This window comes from Somniosus microcephalus, chromosome 8 (assembly GCF_052327205.1).
Source record: "Somniosus microcephalus isolate GS21.2 chromosome 8, FLI_Smic_1.0, whole genome shotgun sequence".
Lineage (NCBI taxonomy): Eukaryota > Metazoa > Chordata > Chondrichthyes > Squaliformes > Somniosidae > Somniosus > Somniosus microcephalus.
The window spans coordinates 30,394,279-30,410,645 of NC_140994.1; the positions used below are offsets into that span (position 1 = coordinate 30,394,279).

A 16,367-nucleotide genomic window follows, 5' to 3' on the forward strand; every position below is an offset into this window, starting at 1 on the left:
CAGCAGAGTGGTAAACTGTATGTGCACTGTGCAAGAATCACCAATTTCTGTCATTCTGCACTGAAGCTGCAATCAGTGTATTACCATTCTTCTTACAAATCGGTATTTTAAATTTCCTGTTTGAAGAATCTTTTACATTTCTTGGGTTCATTTATGTACTTAAATATTTTTGAGGCTTACAAAATATCAATAAAAGCCTTCTTGCATCTTTCCAAACTTCTAGGTACTTTATGAATGCATATCCAAACAGCATGGGGCCAATACTTAATAAAATGAATGCACCATTAATAGCATCAATTCTTGGGAGTCCAGAACTGTATTCAAAGTCCTTACAGTTGAGCACCAAAAGACAACTCTGTAGTTGCTCGATACTATAGGCACTGCTGAAGGCTTCAAGTATCTATGTGCAAGGACTATTCCATCATTGGCCAATGTCCAGACCTTTACAAGCATAGCTTGGCTTCTTCTATGGCACCTTTTGCAAAACACAGCCCAGTATCCCTCACAGGTGCTTGTAATTCTCTAGCTACACTACTCTGCCTACCTAACTGGTGGAGTGAAGAAAAATTTCCCATTTGACTTAAAGGCTTTCGCCTGAAGTACTTTCAAGGGCATACATTGAGCCTCCATAAAATCCAAAATGCTTAGGGTTCTGGGTTCACTAGCTAATGTTGAGGCGATATTTCCAGTCTGCTCTGTAAATAGAAAAATGCCACTAATTTAAAAAAACTACATGTACTTGTATAGCAACTGATCACATTGAAACATCTCAAAGTGCATCACACAATGAATTATTTTTAAATACACTAGCTTATGTAGGTAAATGTGACAACTATTCTGTCTCAGTAATGTCCCACAAATTGAATGACCCACTAATCTGGTTTGGTAGGGTTTGTTGAGGACGCAGTGGTCAGACCACCAAGAAAATTCCCTTCCTTTATTCAAATAGTGTCAAAGGATCTTAAACATCCACCTGAATAGGCAGACATGATCTCAGTTAAACAGTGTTAACTTAGTTTGAGCTCAAGCCCCTGATATGGACTAAAATCTACAATATTCTGACCCAATAATGAGAATGCTACCAACTGAACATGCTGCCATAAATTTTACAATCAGGTCAGAGCTCCTAATGGTCTTGAGATACTCTGTGGAGATTGTACACCATAGACGGAAAGGCAGCCTGTTGGGTCACGTTAACCAGGGCTTATTAACTTGTCCTTTAGCAAGCACTGAAGTTTTTCATGCCTAAGTTAAAGTACCTGTATAAACATTTAGTAATTGCCCACCCTATATTTCAATAAATCCCAGGATGTTCAGATATTATCTTATTATTTTCCCTACTACCCCATTTTGTGCCTCTGATCCCCTTCCCCATCTCCCCCACCCCCAATAATTTGCAACCATATACTCCTATCTCCCCCACAGGTCCAAATATAATTCTGATCTCAACTGACCAGCAAGTACAAAACTGTGACAAATACCATCAAGTCCAATGGACTCGAGATAGCTGGTCCCAAATTAGGCATGTCTTAATTTTCCATAGTGTACAGCAAGGCTGGAGATCCTGCCACCTGGCATCAATGAAATATATTTAGTACCACATCAATGAATTCGCTGCAATCTGGTAAACCCCTAGGTGGAAAATGTAATCACTGGGATATGCTGATCCAACAAAAGTCAACACAAGCGGTAATTATCCTCCATTGTTGGCGCATAACTGCGCCTTGCACTATTCTGCCAATCATAAGTCTTGATGCGGTGCACAACACAGAAGATATTGAATACCACAGTCGGAAGTAAGCCTCCACAATGTCCTATCAGATAGTTTAACCTTGGCTGCAGCCATCTCATAAATTCCAGAGGACTTGGGTTCAAGAGTCCATTTTACTTCTCAATAAGCAGATGACTACACTTGCAGCTTTCATGCTCTTGCCAGGAATTTTAAGATAGCTGTAATGTTTGTGGTACTGGATTCCATAACAGCCACTTAGCCTCATCAAATATTTTAAGAAAATAGAGTGTACCAGTGGCTAAAAGTGTGGAGATATAGCATTCAGCACAATCTTTTAAATTAGGTGGCAGTAGCAGGGCTTGATAATATAAAAGCTTGATTGTTAGAGAGATTCAACAGCTATTTGAAGTGCCCAAGAGACTGGGTCATACTTCATACCAGTGTAAACTGATGCAGCATCCATTCTCTGGAGTGTTAAGACAGGATGAGTGAATTCTGCTTCTGGGATTATTCAATAAAGTCAACCAGCAGCAGAACAACAACCAGCTAATTCACAGCAGAGCAACATGATCAGCAGCCCATGCAAGAGTCAACAGCCTGCTCAGTCACAATCCCAACTGTAAAAGGCTAAGCATAATTTATGGGTTTTATTAAAGAGGAGGGAGGAAGAATAAAATTCATAAAAGTAATCAGAAGACAACTAAAGAATAGACCAAATCAGAAATCTCTTAAATTAGTTCAACTGGAGTGTATAAAGGGTCTGTAGATTTCTTAAAATGTCACGTTAAGGTTTATTCTCTCAGTCTGTAATCACTTCTCTTATCCTACAAAGGCTGCAATGGTATGGATTTCACTTCATTTCAAAGCTGCACTACAATCCAACGGAAACAGACATCCAATTCAGAAGGCTGTTTCAGCATTTTAATAGCTTTTAGAATAGGTACCATGCTGTGAAGTCTTTTTTTTTACCCTTATAGCTGATTTTGATTTCCTATTTTTATTGTTCAAGGCTTGTGGATTAATCAGTACCAAATCCTGAACAAAATTAATTTTGCCAGAAAATAAATTAGAACCATACATATATTTTGCAAGGATTTGTGCAACTTCCTCCTGTGCAACTCCCTCCTGTGCACCACATCAATGGTTAGAAGTTTGCAAAAGTAAAATAATATTTAGAAATTGTGCGGTTTTAACTCTTAAAATTTAATCCTTTGCAGACTGGTTTCTCACAAACTAATGGATTTTTATTTAAAATCCTCTGTATAATAGTGTGCCAAATAAGATATGCTAAATATTATAGACCTAAAAATTAAAAAAGAGCACACAGGAAAGAAGTCTTTGTTGATACAACCATGTAGATTTAATTACCCATTTCACAGCCAGAAGGATTTTCATTATGGAGATAATTATTTTTTTAAATAATCTTCAAAGGATTTTCATTAGTTTTTGGCTCTTTGGTAGGAAAAATTGGAAGATTAGGGGCGTAGCATGCACTTAGTTTAAATTTAATCCCAAGGTGTGTTCCAGAATCATAGATCTTCACGGCACATTATTTACAACAACATCAAGTATTTATATAGCGCCTTTAACGTAGTAAAATGTCACAAGGCACTGCACAAGAATATTACAAGACAAAAAATGACACCGAGCCACTTAAGGAGAAATTAGGGCAGGTGACCAAAAGCTTGGTTTTAAGGAGCGTCTTAAAGGAGGAAATAGGGGTAGAGAGGTTTAGGCAGGGAACTTACCCAACATGATTTGGGTTTCTCTTCAGTTATTTTCTATATTTGATAACTGCATGGTAAGTAATCCAACCAATGACAAAACAAATAAAACAAAAATAAATAAATCCTATTTAGTCTTTAACTTTGTAGATACAACTTATGTTGACCCTCCACTAGTGAGGAAAGTGGACAAGTCAGACTGTATCCTGAAACAGGGTCTGGAAAATGGAATTGCCCTCTCTCATTCCTACATTGTGTGCTTGTATGACATGTTTCATACTTCTCCAAGTCGTTGAACACCAATTTTACTTTATGAATGACATTACTCAAGAAATACCTTTTGTTGACCATTGTCAGTCATCCACCTTTCAACCTTGCAAATAATTTATTAAACTCATTGCATATCTGATTAAACAGCCAGAGAGCTCTTGCTGCTGAAACTGAAAACAGTGAAACTAGGGAGAAAACCAAGCTAAACTATGCCAATTTTTATGCTACATAAGAAATAGAAGCAGGAGTAGGCCATTCGGCCTTTTGAGCCTGCTCCCCCATTCAATAAGATGATGGCTGATCTTTTACCTCAACTCACTTTCCTGCCCTATCCCCATATCCCTTGATTCCCTTCGTATCCAACAGGCTTCTTTGTCCTACTTAATAACATTGATTGATAATCATCTCAATCAGGAACCCTCTTTAGTGCTGCTAAATCCTCAAAGCTGTGTACTTAAAAGGATACCCCAGGATCAGGTCTTCCCTGCAGTCTTCTATGCCTTCAGTTGCCGAGGCCCTAACCTCTGGAATTCCCTCCCTAAACCTCTCTGCCTCTCTTTCCTCCTTTAAAACACTCCTTAAAACCTACCTCTTTGACCAAGCTTTTGGCCATCTGCCCTAATATCTCCTTATGTGGCTCGGTGTCAAATTTTGTTTAATAACGGTCCAGTGAAGCACCTTGGGATGTTTTACTACATTAAAGGCACTATATAAATGCAAGTCGTTGTTGTAGTAGTAAAATAGGCATTTGTAGGTAAAATCTCAGCTCAAATTAAGACCATTGCGTTCTCAGCATTTCTGAGGCTGGGACCAAGCAAATCTGTTATGTAAAGGGTTATTTTCTAATGGAAAGCAGCTCTTTGGGGAAATAGGTTGAGGAGATGATAGTGTTTTAAGAAGCATTAGTAACCCTCAGGGCTACTGCAGGTTTAGCGCTTTAAGTGTGGCTAGTTCCTGAAATATCTGACTTAAGTCAAACTGAGGCCATTTACTTGGATTTAAGTGACCTCGGCAGCAGACAGCAGAACAGTAGAAGTCTCACACTTTGCCCCTCCCACTACAGCTCCAATAGTGACCGTGAGTCATAACGGCCACCGTTACTGATTGAACGACCTATAGGAGCAGAATAAACTGTGAATCTTGGTTGTTCTTGACCTGTCAACAAATACATGAAAAATAAAAACCTGTTTTAGCTGAGTTATGGCTAACTCATGGGTCAATGTCACTGAGCGATCTAATTTAAGTTTTGTTTTGCACACTCTTGTACACATTTATTTGCTTGCAGCTCATTCTTTGAATTAATACTGGAGCACTGATTGAAATGGCAGACAGCATCATTTGAATGCTATGGAATAAACTCAATTGTGCTCCTTATTTGCTGTAAAGCACTGCTCGGGTTGGGATGAGTACTCTTTGTTCCTTGTAGAAATGGTGAAACCATTTAAAACCATTCAGACAAGTTTCCTATAAACCATAGCTTGCTTGCCTGTGGGATGTCATGTGCACTCTGTGATGGACACTAACTAAGCTGCAGGGTACTATTTAAAAGAACCATATAATTGAAGATGCAGGAAACAACCCCTGTAGAACTCGCCCATCTTTTTAATACTTGCTTACATCCAGAAGAGTTTCCAGGATAGAAAGATCTGCTTTGTTTTATTTTGAAATAATGGAAGTCTTGAATTTATAAGCTGTTTTTTTCCCTGGTTTTATTGTTGTGGTGCATGTACAGTCCAATATGTATGACCCATAATGAATTTAAATCATGTTGCATTCTCAAACAGCAAAATCAAACCTCCTTCATAATGTATGATGTCAAGTTGGTTCAGAACACAATTGTAGTTATTTATAAATCTGAAATAAGTTTCTACAAAATAAATTCGAAATTATCTTTAAGGAATGTTCCTCAGGATAAACCTGACAACTGCATGTGTCTGCAGAAAAAACATTTAGAAAAACAACAAATTCAACCTTTTATGGGTTAGTTGGCCTCTCATTTGAGCCTGCTATCTTCCCAGAATTTCTGACGCTCTGAAATGCAAACCATGAATGCTGCTTTTCAAGGTTTAAGGATAGAATGTTACATCATTGCCCCAATGATGTTTACAAGAGTGTGCAAAAAGCATCCATGGGCTGGCCATAGGGCAGGTAAACAGGCTTTTAATTTTAAATATAAACAGAAAATGCTGGAAATACTCAGCAGGTCAAGTAGCGTCTGTGGAGAGAGAAACACAGTTAACGTTTCAGGTCAATGACCTTTTAATTTTTATGGTTGTTCTTGACCAGTCAACAAATACAAGATTCACAATTTATTCTGTTCCTACAGGTCATTCAACCAGTGATGGTGGCAGTCATGACTTGCAGTCACCATTGGAACACTATAATGGGAGGACAAAGTGTGAAGGTACCTGCACTGTGGGACATTTATACTCTGCAACGACAGAAGTCCAGAAGATTTGAAATATACAGTTAAACTCCAACATTTGTTTTCTTGTGCTATTACATATTCTTTAGCACAGACATTAAAAAAATATGTAAAATAAAGTTATGTTTTTTCCATACAGAAAGTAAAAAGGGCAAAACAAAAAAACTATAAATTAATTTGCATCTGATGCTCATGCTATTCCCAAATTACTTATTACTGTGATCACAACTGTTCAGATCCGAATATAAATGTTAAGAATTGTTTAGGAAAAATTCTAGTTTTAACTAATGCTTTTCATGAGTTGTCAGTACTTACTGGTTTTGAGGGGACATTTCGCCTCATGGAAACTATTATTACTGTGGCCCAGATCCCATGGAGCACAGTGATGCTTTTGCCACAAACACCTAATACCTGGACCAGCATTTAAGCAAAGATCTTCGTTGAAGGCCTCACAGTTTGGAGGCTTGTATACAAGGACATCATTCAAAAGCAGACTGGAGAAACCACCAAACACATACATAGACCTGGAAGAGGAAGAAAAAAAAGTTAAGCTTAAATATGTAAACTTATTGCTTCCTGCAAGTTAATTTTATTCTCAATTGTGCAAATTTTAATGACTCATTACCTAATTTATACAAAAATAGGTACTAAACAGGATAGCACTAACCTACGGAGTAATAGGACACAGTTATGTGCCGTGTTTCCCCACACAGTTTATGCATTCAAGTAGGAGGAAGTGTGAAAAATCAGCAGCACCTCTCACATGGAATGAGGAATTATGCTAAAAGTTGTCTGTTTCAGAACTGACAGTACTTCCTAAGCAGTACTGTGTGTGTTTTGGAAGTAGATTCCCAGATACCCTCTCACCCAGAGCATGATGAGCACTGTAACCCACATAAGTGCAGAAAATACATTTTTTTTAAAAAAAGTCATATATAAATGATAATCTGAAGATTTTTGTTCCCAAATTAATGTGCTCTATGGATGATTTCACGCATTTCACATTTGCTAGCAATTTAAACTGGGGGAAAAAATACCAAATTTCAGTGGTTTAATCGAAAAATGCCAGGAAGGGTAATGCAGCAATAAAGAAAAAGCTTTTCTGGCCAGCTGAGTAAACTGGATGACAAAATAGATAAACAGAGGTAGTGAGGGACTCACCCATTGCTCACAACTGCTGAGTGTCCAAACCTATTGAGATCACGATGCAAATTGGGCTTTGGAAGAACTTTCCATTCATCACAAGCTAGATAAAAGAGCGTTGATTATATTAATCAGCTGTAGCAAAACTTAAAAAGTGAATAGCAAATTACATTATAGTTACTAAAATCGTCAAACTTCTCTTTCCGTTTGCTTATTGAAAACAAAAGTAAAGAAGGAAGAGCTGTGCAGTTTAAATGTTAAATTTCCACGTTGAACTGCAGGTGAAATAAATAGGTCATCTGATGAAACATATACAGAATACAATTGCAACAAATGAGACACTGAAAAAATCACCTGCGAAAATGCAAATATTGTATTGAAGTGGGTAAAGCATCCTGAAATGGATAGCAACATCATAGAAGAGAGAATTAGAACTACATAAAATATCATGCAGCATGTCATAACAGGAAAATCTGTCTCAAAGGCTAAGTTGTTCTTTCCTTTGTGCGGAGTTAAGTTGTTAATCTGTTTAGTACGGATACGGTTATTTGCTAAAGTTGATAATGGAGCAATATGGACATGTGGAAGGCTATTTCTTTTCCTTCAAAGTATGTTTTATAATAAATTTGCTTCAAAATCGATATGCACAAAACACATTGAAGGTCATTGACAAACATTAAAGGCATTGTTGATAGCACCTTGCCTTTCCTTTATAGTGTAACTGGATCTTGCACCAATTTGTAATTTGGAAGACCAAAACATTTTCTTGAGTATTACTAATGGAGATCTGCACCCAACAATTGATAGATTGAACTTCAACATTATGAAACATGCTTTTAACAAAAAAAGCAGCTGTTAATATATCTTCTGTTACTGCTTTAAGATTGACCAAGAGGGTTAATCAGAACTGAAAATGACTGGCAATTCCTTTAATTGCACGATGAAGAAAGAAATTAGTGTTATGGAAAATCACACTATTTTTAGGAGCATTATTCAGATTTTAGTTAACATTTTTCCATTTCAATGTGGTTTACAGAGTTAATAATGAACTGCTCCTACATTTACCAGCTTTCTGCCGCAAGTGAATATATAATATATATTTCCATAGAGCTTTGAGGTTAAAGCACAGAAAGCAGCCATTTAACCCATTGTGTCAGTGACAGTTCTTTACTCGAGTAATCCATAATGAATCTCTGCTTTCTCCCCATTATCCTCGTTCTTCAAATGTCTCTGCTTCAAATGTTTATCAAAAAGATGTCGTGTGTACCATCTACACGATGCACTGCAATAACTCGCCATGGCTTCTTCGATAGCAGCTCCCAAATCCACGGCTTACACCACCTAGAAGGACAAGGGCAACAGGTGCATGGGAACACCATCACCTCCAAGTCACATACCTTCCTGGCTTGGACATATATCACTGTTCCTTCATCATCACTGGATCAAAATCCTGGAACTCCCTATCTAACAACATTGTGGGAATGATTAAGGGAAACTGATACAGTAGATAGAGAGGAGCTATTTCCACCTGTTGGGGCGTTTAGGACTTGGGGGGACATAGCCTAAAAAGTAGAGCTAGACCTTTCAAGAGTGAAGTCAGGAAACACTTCTACATGCAAAGGGTGGTAGAAGTTTGGAACTCTCTTCCGCAAACAGCAGTTGATGCTGGGTCAATTGTTAATTTTAAATCTGAGATTGATAGGTTTTTGTTAACCTAAGGTAGTAAGGGATATGGGGCAAAGGTGGTATATGGAGTTAGGTCACAGATCAGCCATGGTCTCATTAAATGGCAGAACAGGTTCGAGGGGCTAAATGGCCTACTCCTGTTCCTATGAATACCCTCATCACATGGACGGCAGCAGTTCACGAAGGCAGCTCACCATCAACTTCTCAAAAGCAATTAGGGATGGGCAATAAATGCTGGCCGTGCTTGCGATGCCAGAGAATGAACAAACACATTTCATTTTAATGCTCACAGGAATAATTTTCTTTGGTCAAACAATGTAAGCAAGCTTTAAAATGCAGATAATTACAAACAAAGCAGGTCAAAATAGCCTTCAACTTCTTGAAACAATAAAGCATACCACTGATGAAAAGCAGTGTATAACTATTAACAAAATGTGCTGTAAGGAACCAATCTAAAAATTAATTTAAAATGTTTCGACAAGGGAAATTGTAGCACAGAAACTTAGTTCTAAGCTGACCATTAATTTCTCTTGCATAAGAAGGGGGTGACACTGTCTGAATCCAATATTTACAATTCAGAGCATTAGCTAATTACTGAGGTTGCAAAAGGTATAAACTGGGGCAACAGTTTCTGCATTGTGGGCACTCAAATATTAAATAACACATCACACATTAATGGCAACTTCTTGGGGAATTATAGATGGGATTAAAAATTGTATCATTTAGGGCAGCAATGGGTAAACTGTCAACTGAATTTTCTTTGGCAATCCTATCATTACTTAGCAGGTTTCAGAACATAATAACAAGGCAATTAGATGCATGCTGCAAGCACCATCAGAATTAAACATTTATATATCCAAATATGAACTTGATGTTCACTGGTTAATGGGGATGGTTATTACTATTTCTGACGTTCTTACTGTAATACTATGTTCCACAGTACAAAAGAATAGTAGCTAAAATGTTTCTGGCTGAACCACAAAGCATTATTGGGTCCTGCTCTCGTCTGTCAAAATTGTTCACTATTCGAGAATCATTCTGGAATGTAAAGATAAACCCCAGCTTCTATTCTCCACTGTTAACCGTCTTCTTAAACCCCTCTCCCCTTCTCCTCCACCTTCACCTCCAACAACTAGTGTGAGGAACTCATGGACTTTTGTCTCTTAAGATTGAGCCCTTAACACCAAGAAAACAAAGGAAATAATCGTGGACTTCAGGAAGTCCAAAGGCGGAAGTCACACCCCCATCCACATCAATGGGGCGGAGGTGGAAAGGGTGGCCAGCTTTAAATTCCTCGGAGTCCACATCACGGAAGACCTCTCCTGGTCCCTCAACACCTCCTCTCTGGTGAAGAAGGCCCAGCAGCGCCTATATTTCTTGAGGAGGCTGAAGGGATGTAATCTGTCACCCCCGATCCTCTCTAACTTCTACCGCTGCACTATAGAGAGCATCCTGACAAACTGTATCACGGTATGGTACGGCAGCTGTAGCTCCCATGACCGGAAAGCCCTGCAGCGGGTAGTCAAAACTGCCCAACGTATCACCGGCACCCGGCTACCGACCATAGAACATATATATCAGAAACGCTGCCTACGGAGGGCACGGTCCATCATCAAAGACCCTACCCACCCCAGCCACAGTCTGTTCGCCCTCCTACCATCTGGAAGACGCTACAGATGCATTCGCACCCGTACGACCAGATTTAGGAACAGCTTCTTTCCCAGGGCTGTCATCCTACTGAACTCCACAAATAAACACTAAAGCCTGCACATCTGCCGATGCACTTTATTCACTTTATTATGGTCATATTTATGCTAATATACATGTACAAATGTATGTTGAAATGTTTAAGTGTCCTAATCCAAATTGTACACTCTCGGGAGCCGCAAGCCTACATTTCGTTGTACTGCACTTGTGCACTAACAATGACAATAAAAGTTGATTTGATTTTTTTTTGATTTGATTTGATTTGATTTTGATTCGTTCAGCTGCCTCTGCCACTTCCTTTCCTTCCCCCAGCCCACCGGGCCAAACTTCCTCCAAGGTTCCCCCCTGCCCTAGCCCTGAACTCACATCTTCCTCCAGTTTCTCTCTGATCTCCCCTCATGACCACTCTGTGCTCATCTTGTCCATGAGACCCACTTCCTGCTCCCTCGACCCTAATCTCACCAAACTGCTGACCACCCAACTTCCTTTTCTAGCTCCCATGTTAGCTGACATTGCTAACGGTTCTCTCTCCTCAGGTACTATCCCCCTCTCCTTCAAATCTGCTGTCATCACCCCTCTCAAAAAACCAACCCTTGACCTCTCCATCCTTGCAAACAACTGCCCCATCTCCAACCTCCCTTTCCTCTCCAAAGTCCTTGAATAGTGTTGTCGCCTCCCAAATCTGTGCCCATCTTTCCTGCAACTCCATGTTTGAATCCCTCCAATCAGGTTTCCGCCCCTGCCACAGTACCAAAATGGCTCCCATCAAAGTCACAAATCACATCCTTTATGTCTGTGACAAAGGTAAACTTTCCCTCCTCATCCGTCTTGACATGTCTGCAGCCTTTGACTCAGTTGACCACCATCCTTCTCCAAAGCCTCTCCACCGTTGTCCAGTTGGGTGAAACTGCACTCGCCTGGTTCCATTCTGATCTATCTAATCATAGCCAGAGAATCACCTGCAACAGCTTCTATTTCCGCTCCTGCATCGCTACCTCTGGTGCCCCCAAGGATCTATCCTTGGCCCCCTATTTCTCATCTACACGCTGCCCTCATCCGAAAACACAGCGTCAGTGTCCACATATACGCTGATAATGCCCAGCTCTACATCACTACCACATCTCTTGATCCCTCCACAGTCTCTAAATTGTCAGACTGCTTATCAGACATCCAGTTCTGGATGAGCAGAAATGTTCTCCAATTAAATATTAGGAAGACCGAAGCCATTATTTTCAGCTCCCACCACAAACTCCTTTCCCTAGCCACTGACTCCATCCCTCTCCCTAACATCCATCTGAGGCTGAACCACACTGTTCGCAACCTTGATGTCATATTTGACCCTGAAATGCACTTCTAACCACTTGTCCACAGCATAACTAAGACTGCCTATTTCCACCTCCGTAACATCGCTCGTCTCCGCCTTTGCCTCAGTTCACCAGCTGCTAAAACCCTCATCCATGCCTTTGTTACCACTAGACTTGACTATTCAACGCACTCCTGGCTGGCCTCCCATGTTCTACCCTACGTAAACTTGAGGCCATCCAAAACTCGGCTGCCTGTGTCCTAACTCGCACCAGGTCCCATTCACCATCACCCCTGTGCTCGTTGATCTACATTGGCTCCTGGTTAAGCAACGTCTCGATTTCAAAATTTTCATCTTTGTTTTCAAATCCCTCCATGGCCTCACCCCTTCCTATCTCTGTAATCTCCTTCAGTCCCGCCCCCCACTGAGATATCATCGCTCCTCTAATTCTGCCCTCTTGAGCATCCCTGATTATAATCGCTCAATCATTGGTGGCCGTGCCTTCTGTTGCCTAGGCCCTAAGCTCTGGAATTCCCTGCCTAAACCACTCTGCCTCTCTTTACTCCTTCAAGACACTCCTTAAAACCTACCTCTTTGACCAAGCTATTGGTCACCTACCTAATTTCTCCTTATGTGGCTCGGTGTCAAATTTTTTATCTGATAATACTCCTGCGAAGCGCCTTGGGTCATTTTACTACATTAAAGGTGCCATATAAATACAAGTTGTTGTTGTTTCCACAACATCTCCTTTACCACAAAAATGCATTTGTCTAAAGGTTTTTTTCCCAAAAATACTTTACGAACTCAACTTTATTTAGTGTAGTGATAGCAGCTCTATACTTCCACATTTGACCTATTTTAAAAAGAACAAGTAGTAACAGAAAGTGGGTCATTTATGAAATGTTTATTTTCCCCTCTCAGGCAGACACAACCAACTTTTTTTTAAGCCTCTTAATAAGGTTAATAAAATGTTATATGCTTTTGTTCCCTATAGACTTGGATAACAAATCAATTCAGACCAAATGCAAAGATACTCGTTCAAATAACGAGTACATTAACTTAAGAACTAATTGAAAATTACAAATGGAAAAGTGAATGTTTAACTGTGCACAATTTCCAACATAAAATGGCATGCCGAATGATCCAATGAAATAGCTCACAAAAGACGGAAATAGTCACAACACTAACTCAAATAGAACTGGGCTTTAAACAATTATTAAACTGGAGATATTCCAGAATATGATATTTTAAGTATGTATATACTACATAGTGTGTGAAGGATGTGGAAGGAAGAAGATTTATCTGGATTTTCAATGGTTTTATTTTAAGACACATCCAATTATTATGATAGCAAAATACTGCAGATGTTGGAAATCCGAAATAACAACAGAAAATGCTGGAAAAACTCAGCAGGCCAGGCAACATCCATGGAGAGAAAATATAGAGTCAACGTTTTGGGTGAAAACCCTTTGTCAAGACGTTGACTCTATTTTCTCTCCACAGATGTTGCCTTGCCTGCTGAGTTTTTCCAGCATTTTCTGTTGTTATTTCCAATTATTATGCATTCATAATGAAACAATAAAAATAAGATTTCCTACGAACCTGCTCACAGCAGTCCAATATTCTACAAGCTAAATTAACCAGGAAATGCAAAAAGCATTCCAAACAATGTCAGTAAGTAAATTCTTGCAAGGACATCTCGTCAGTCAGCCACAAGGCGAGCTGACATAAATCAGGGTCTCCAGGTAATCCAACATATTTTGAATGCAAATTATTCCACAAACTAAACCACTGCAAAGTGAATGCAGCAACTTAGCTATGATCAATTAACTGGTGTATAAAGTCATGCATATTTCGCCACTGCTTAAAGTTTAATTGAAAGTACAACAGAAAACAATACTGCAGAGTTACAAACCAAAACCATCTAAATATCAATAGGAACATTCCACTCCCTCAAGATACAGATAGGAATCATACGGATACAGAAATATAGATGACAAACAGCATCTGATCACTGCACATCTTTTGAAAAGATTCCCGCAAGCTACCAAGGTTTGGACTGTTAAGGGGTGCTAGCCAAGACTCCCCAGTGTGAATACGAAGCACTGCACGAGTGCCTGGCTAGGTTAATCCTATTATTCCTCCATTGAATTTATGATATAGCAGTGATGCCCATCATTATGCAGCAAACCCAGCCTCCGGCGTCTGAAAATACCTGCGGGGGTCGGCAGAACATCGCCCATTATCAGGGAATCATGCACAGGCGCAGTTTTATCAAGTGACAAACTTAAGAGTTTTAAATAATTTTTGAAACAGGCTGCAGTAGTCCTGCTCAGCCAGTACAATTATTCAAATGCTATTGGAACACAAGATAAAATATATAACGCAACAAATTGGAGCTGGTTTAATCACAAGTAGGAATAGTAACACATTCAGTAGTTATTCCAACACATAACCGTATCCCATTGTTGTGATTCTTACACTTGTATAGCACCTTTGACATCGCAAAACATCCTAATGCACTCCACATGGTGGAGCAAAGGAATGGCTTGCGGGTGGGTGGGAGAAATGTACAGTAGGCCACAAATTCAAAAAGTGATAATGTAGTTTAATTTTCGCATTTAATATTATGTTTAATAAATAACTAATTTCAAACAGCAATTTTGGTGTCCTACAGATTTACCAAAAGAATGCTGTTGGGAGCTTGCATCAAAACACAGAATCCTATTTTATGTTGCGCTCGTACAGGGGATTAAAAATGTAGCCTCTTGCTTCTGGTATCTGGATCTGAATCAAGAGGAGGAAAAAAAAAAGATAAAAGGCTTCCCTCCCCAGTGGTCAGCATAGATCCTCAAGGCAGCCTCAATCCCTTTGCAGGAGGAGCTCACAAACTGGGGGATCAACTATGACTCTCAGTCATAGAAGCTGTAAGGACAGAGAGGTTTAAAATTAGAAAATAAACACCAGCATATAATGGATGTTCTGCAGCAGCAGTGGTTAAGCTGTTCTGTTACACTAGTGCAGGATACCTTGCTGAAACATCCTTATTTAATCTAATAGAATATTCCATTGACAAAAACTGCAACACTGTTTATACCCTTAGAATAATAAAAATTCCACAAAATCAAAGCTTAATCCAGTATTCCCAAATGTTATGGGGCTAAATCATACATTTTTTTCCCCATTCATGGATAAACCAAGCAGCGGATTCTATTTTTACAAAGCTGCTTCCATCAATTACTGCTCTTTGCATTTACTGTGCGACCTAAACTGTTCATTATTGATTTCACCGTTTAAATTACTTGGGGAACAAACAGCTAATTATTTATCTGGCATACATAGAGGATACTTAAGGTTTTAGTAGCTTAAATCAAAGTTATGATCCACAGCAGCTGCACATATAAACATGTACCAGTCTGGGAAATTCTAAGATTTCTAACTATACTTCATCAAACAATTTCCCAACTCACTTTTCTGGAAGTGTTTTTTTCCCCCCCAGTTATTCCATAAGCAGGAGAATGTGTGCGCAAAAAACGCAGTGCTTTGGGTCGATGCAGGAGGCCGAGATTGTTAATACCAAGAACTGAGCTCTGGTGCAAGAATGAGCAACTATTGAGCTGCTCTGAACATGGTGTTATAGATAACGGACAACCTTGCCACATTACTCCAGAGTTGGACACGGTGAAATCTGGCGTGGGACCAGGCCACACTCAACTAATCTCTGCAGCTTTAAATTGTATTGTGTCTAGGTGCAAGCGATGGATTTTCACAGGTTTTTCATCTTGTAAGAGACTGAAGCTACCAGCAGTGACGAGAAGGGCCAAGTATTAATAAGGATTTCCACTACTATATTGCCAGGTGTTTATGGGGTTTCAGTCTATCACTACTATAACAACTTACCCAGCCATTCTCACCAGTTTTTCCTGCCCTAGGATAACTGATGTAATTTGTAATCCAGGTGTCTGCAATTGAAGAGAGCTTGGCACTCTTATACAGGACCAATAGACTGGTAACGTCATAGTTCCCGGACAGTGATTAACTTCGGCCTCTAAACACTGAAAAAAATATGCTAACTCTTTGCTTGATATCCAATTCTGTTCATCATTACTCATCGGTCAGATGAAGTGTTGGCCACTCTCTAGAGGATAGTGTCATCAACAATGATAATGTCACTTTTGATGACATCTACAAGTTTCTTGAGGAAGAAAAACCAGAGTGCACTGGAACACACTTCTCCAGGGGACTGCAATGTGGGTGGGTGATGAAATGACAAATGCCAAGTCATGCCAATGTTTGCAACCTCTGAAGAACTCATATCAAGTTCAAATACTCATCAGACAGACCACAGGAGGCAAGGGTGCTACAGAACAAAGACTC

At 39.5% G+C, this 16,367-nt stretch overlaps 1 protein-coding gene across 5 annotated transcripts in view; it reads right to left on the reverse strand.

Annotated features, from left to right (window-relative positions):
• The window catches only part of atrnl1b (attractin-like 1b), a 930,295-nt gene that overhangs the window by 719,897 nt on the left and 194,031 nt on the right, over positions 1–16,367 (reverse strand). For all 5 annotated transcript variants that reach the window (XM_085994422.1, XM_085994421.1, XM_085994423.1 and 2 more), the window contains exons 11-12: positions 7,313–7,397; positions 6,467–6,675 (exon numbers count right to left, since the gene is read on the reverse strand). In XM_085994422.1, coding sequence (XP_085850548.1) covers positions 6,467–6,675; positions 7,313–7,397 — 294 coding nt within the window. The remainder of the gene's footprint in view (positions 1–6,466; positions 6,676–7,312; positions 7,398–16,367) is intronic.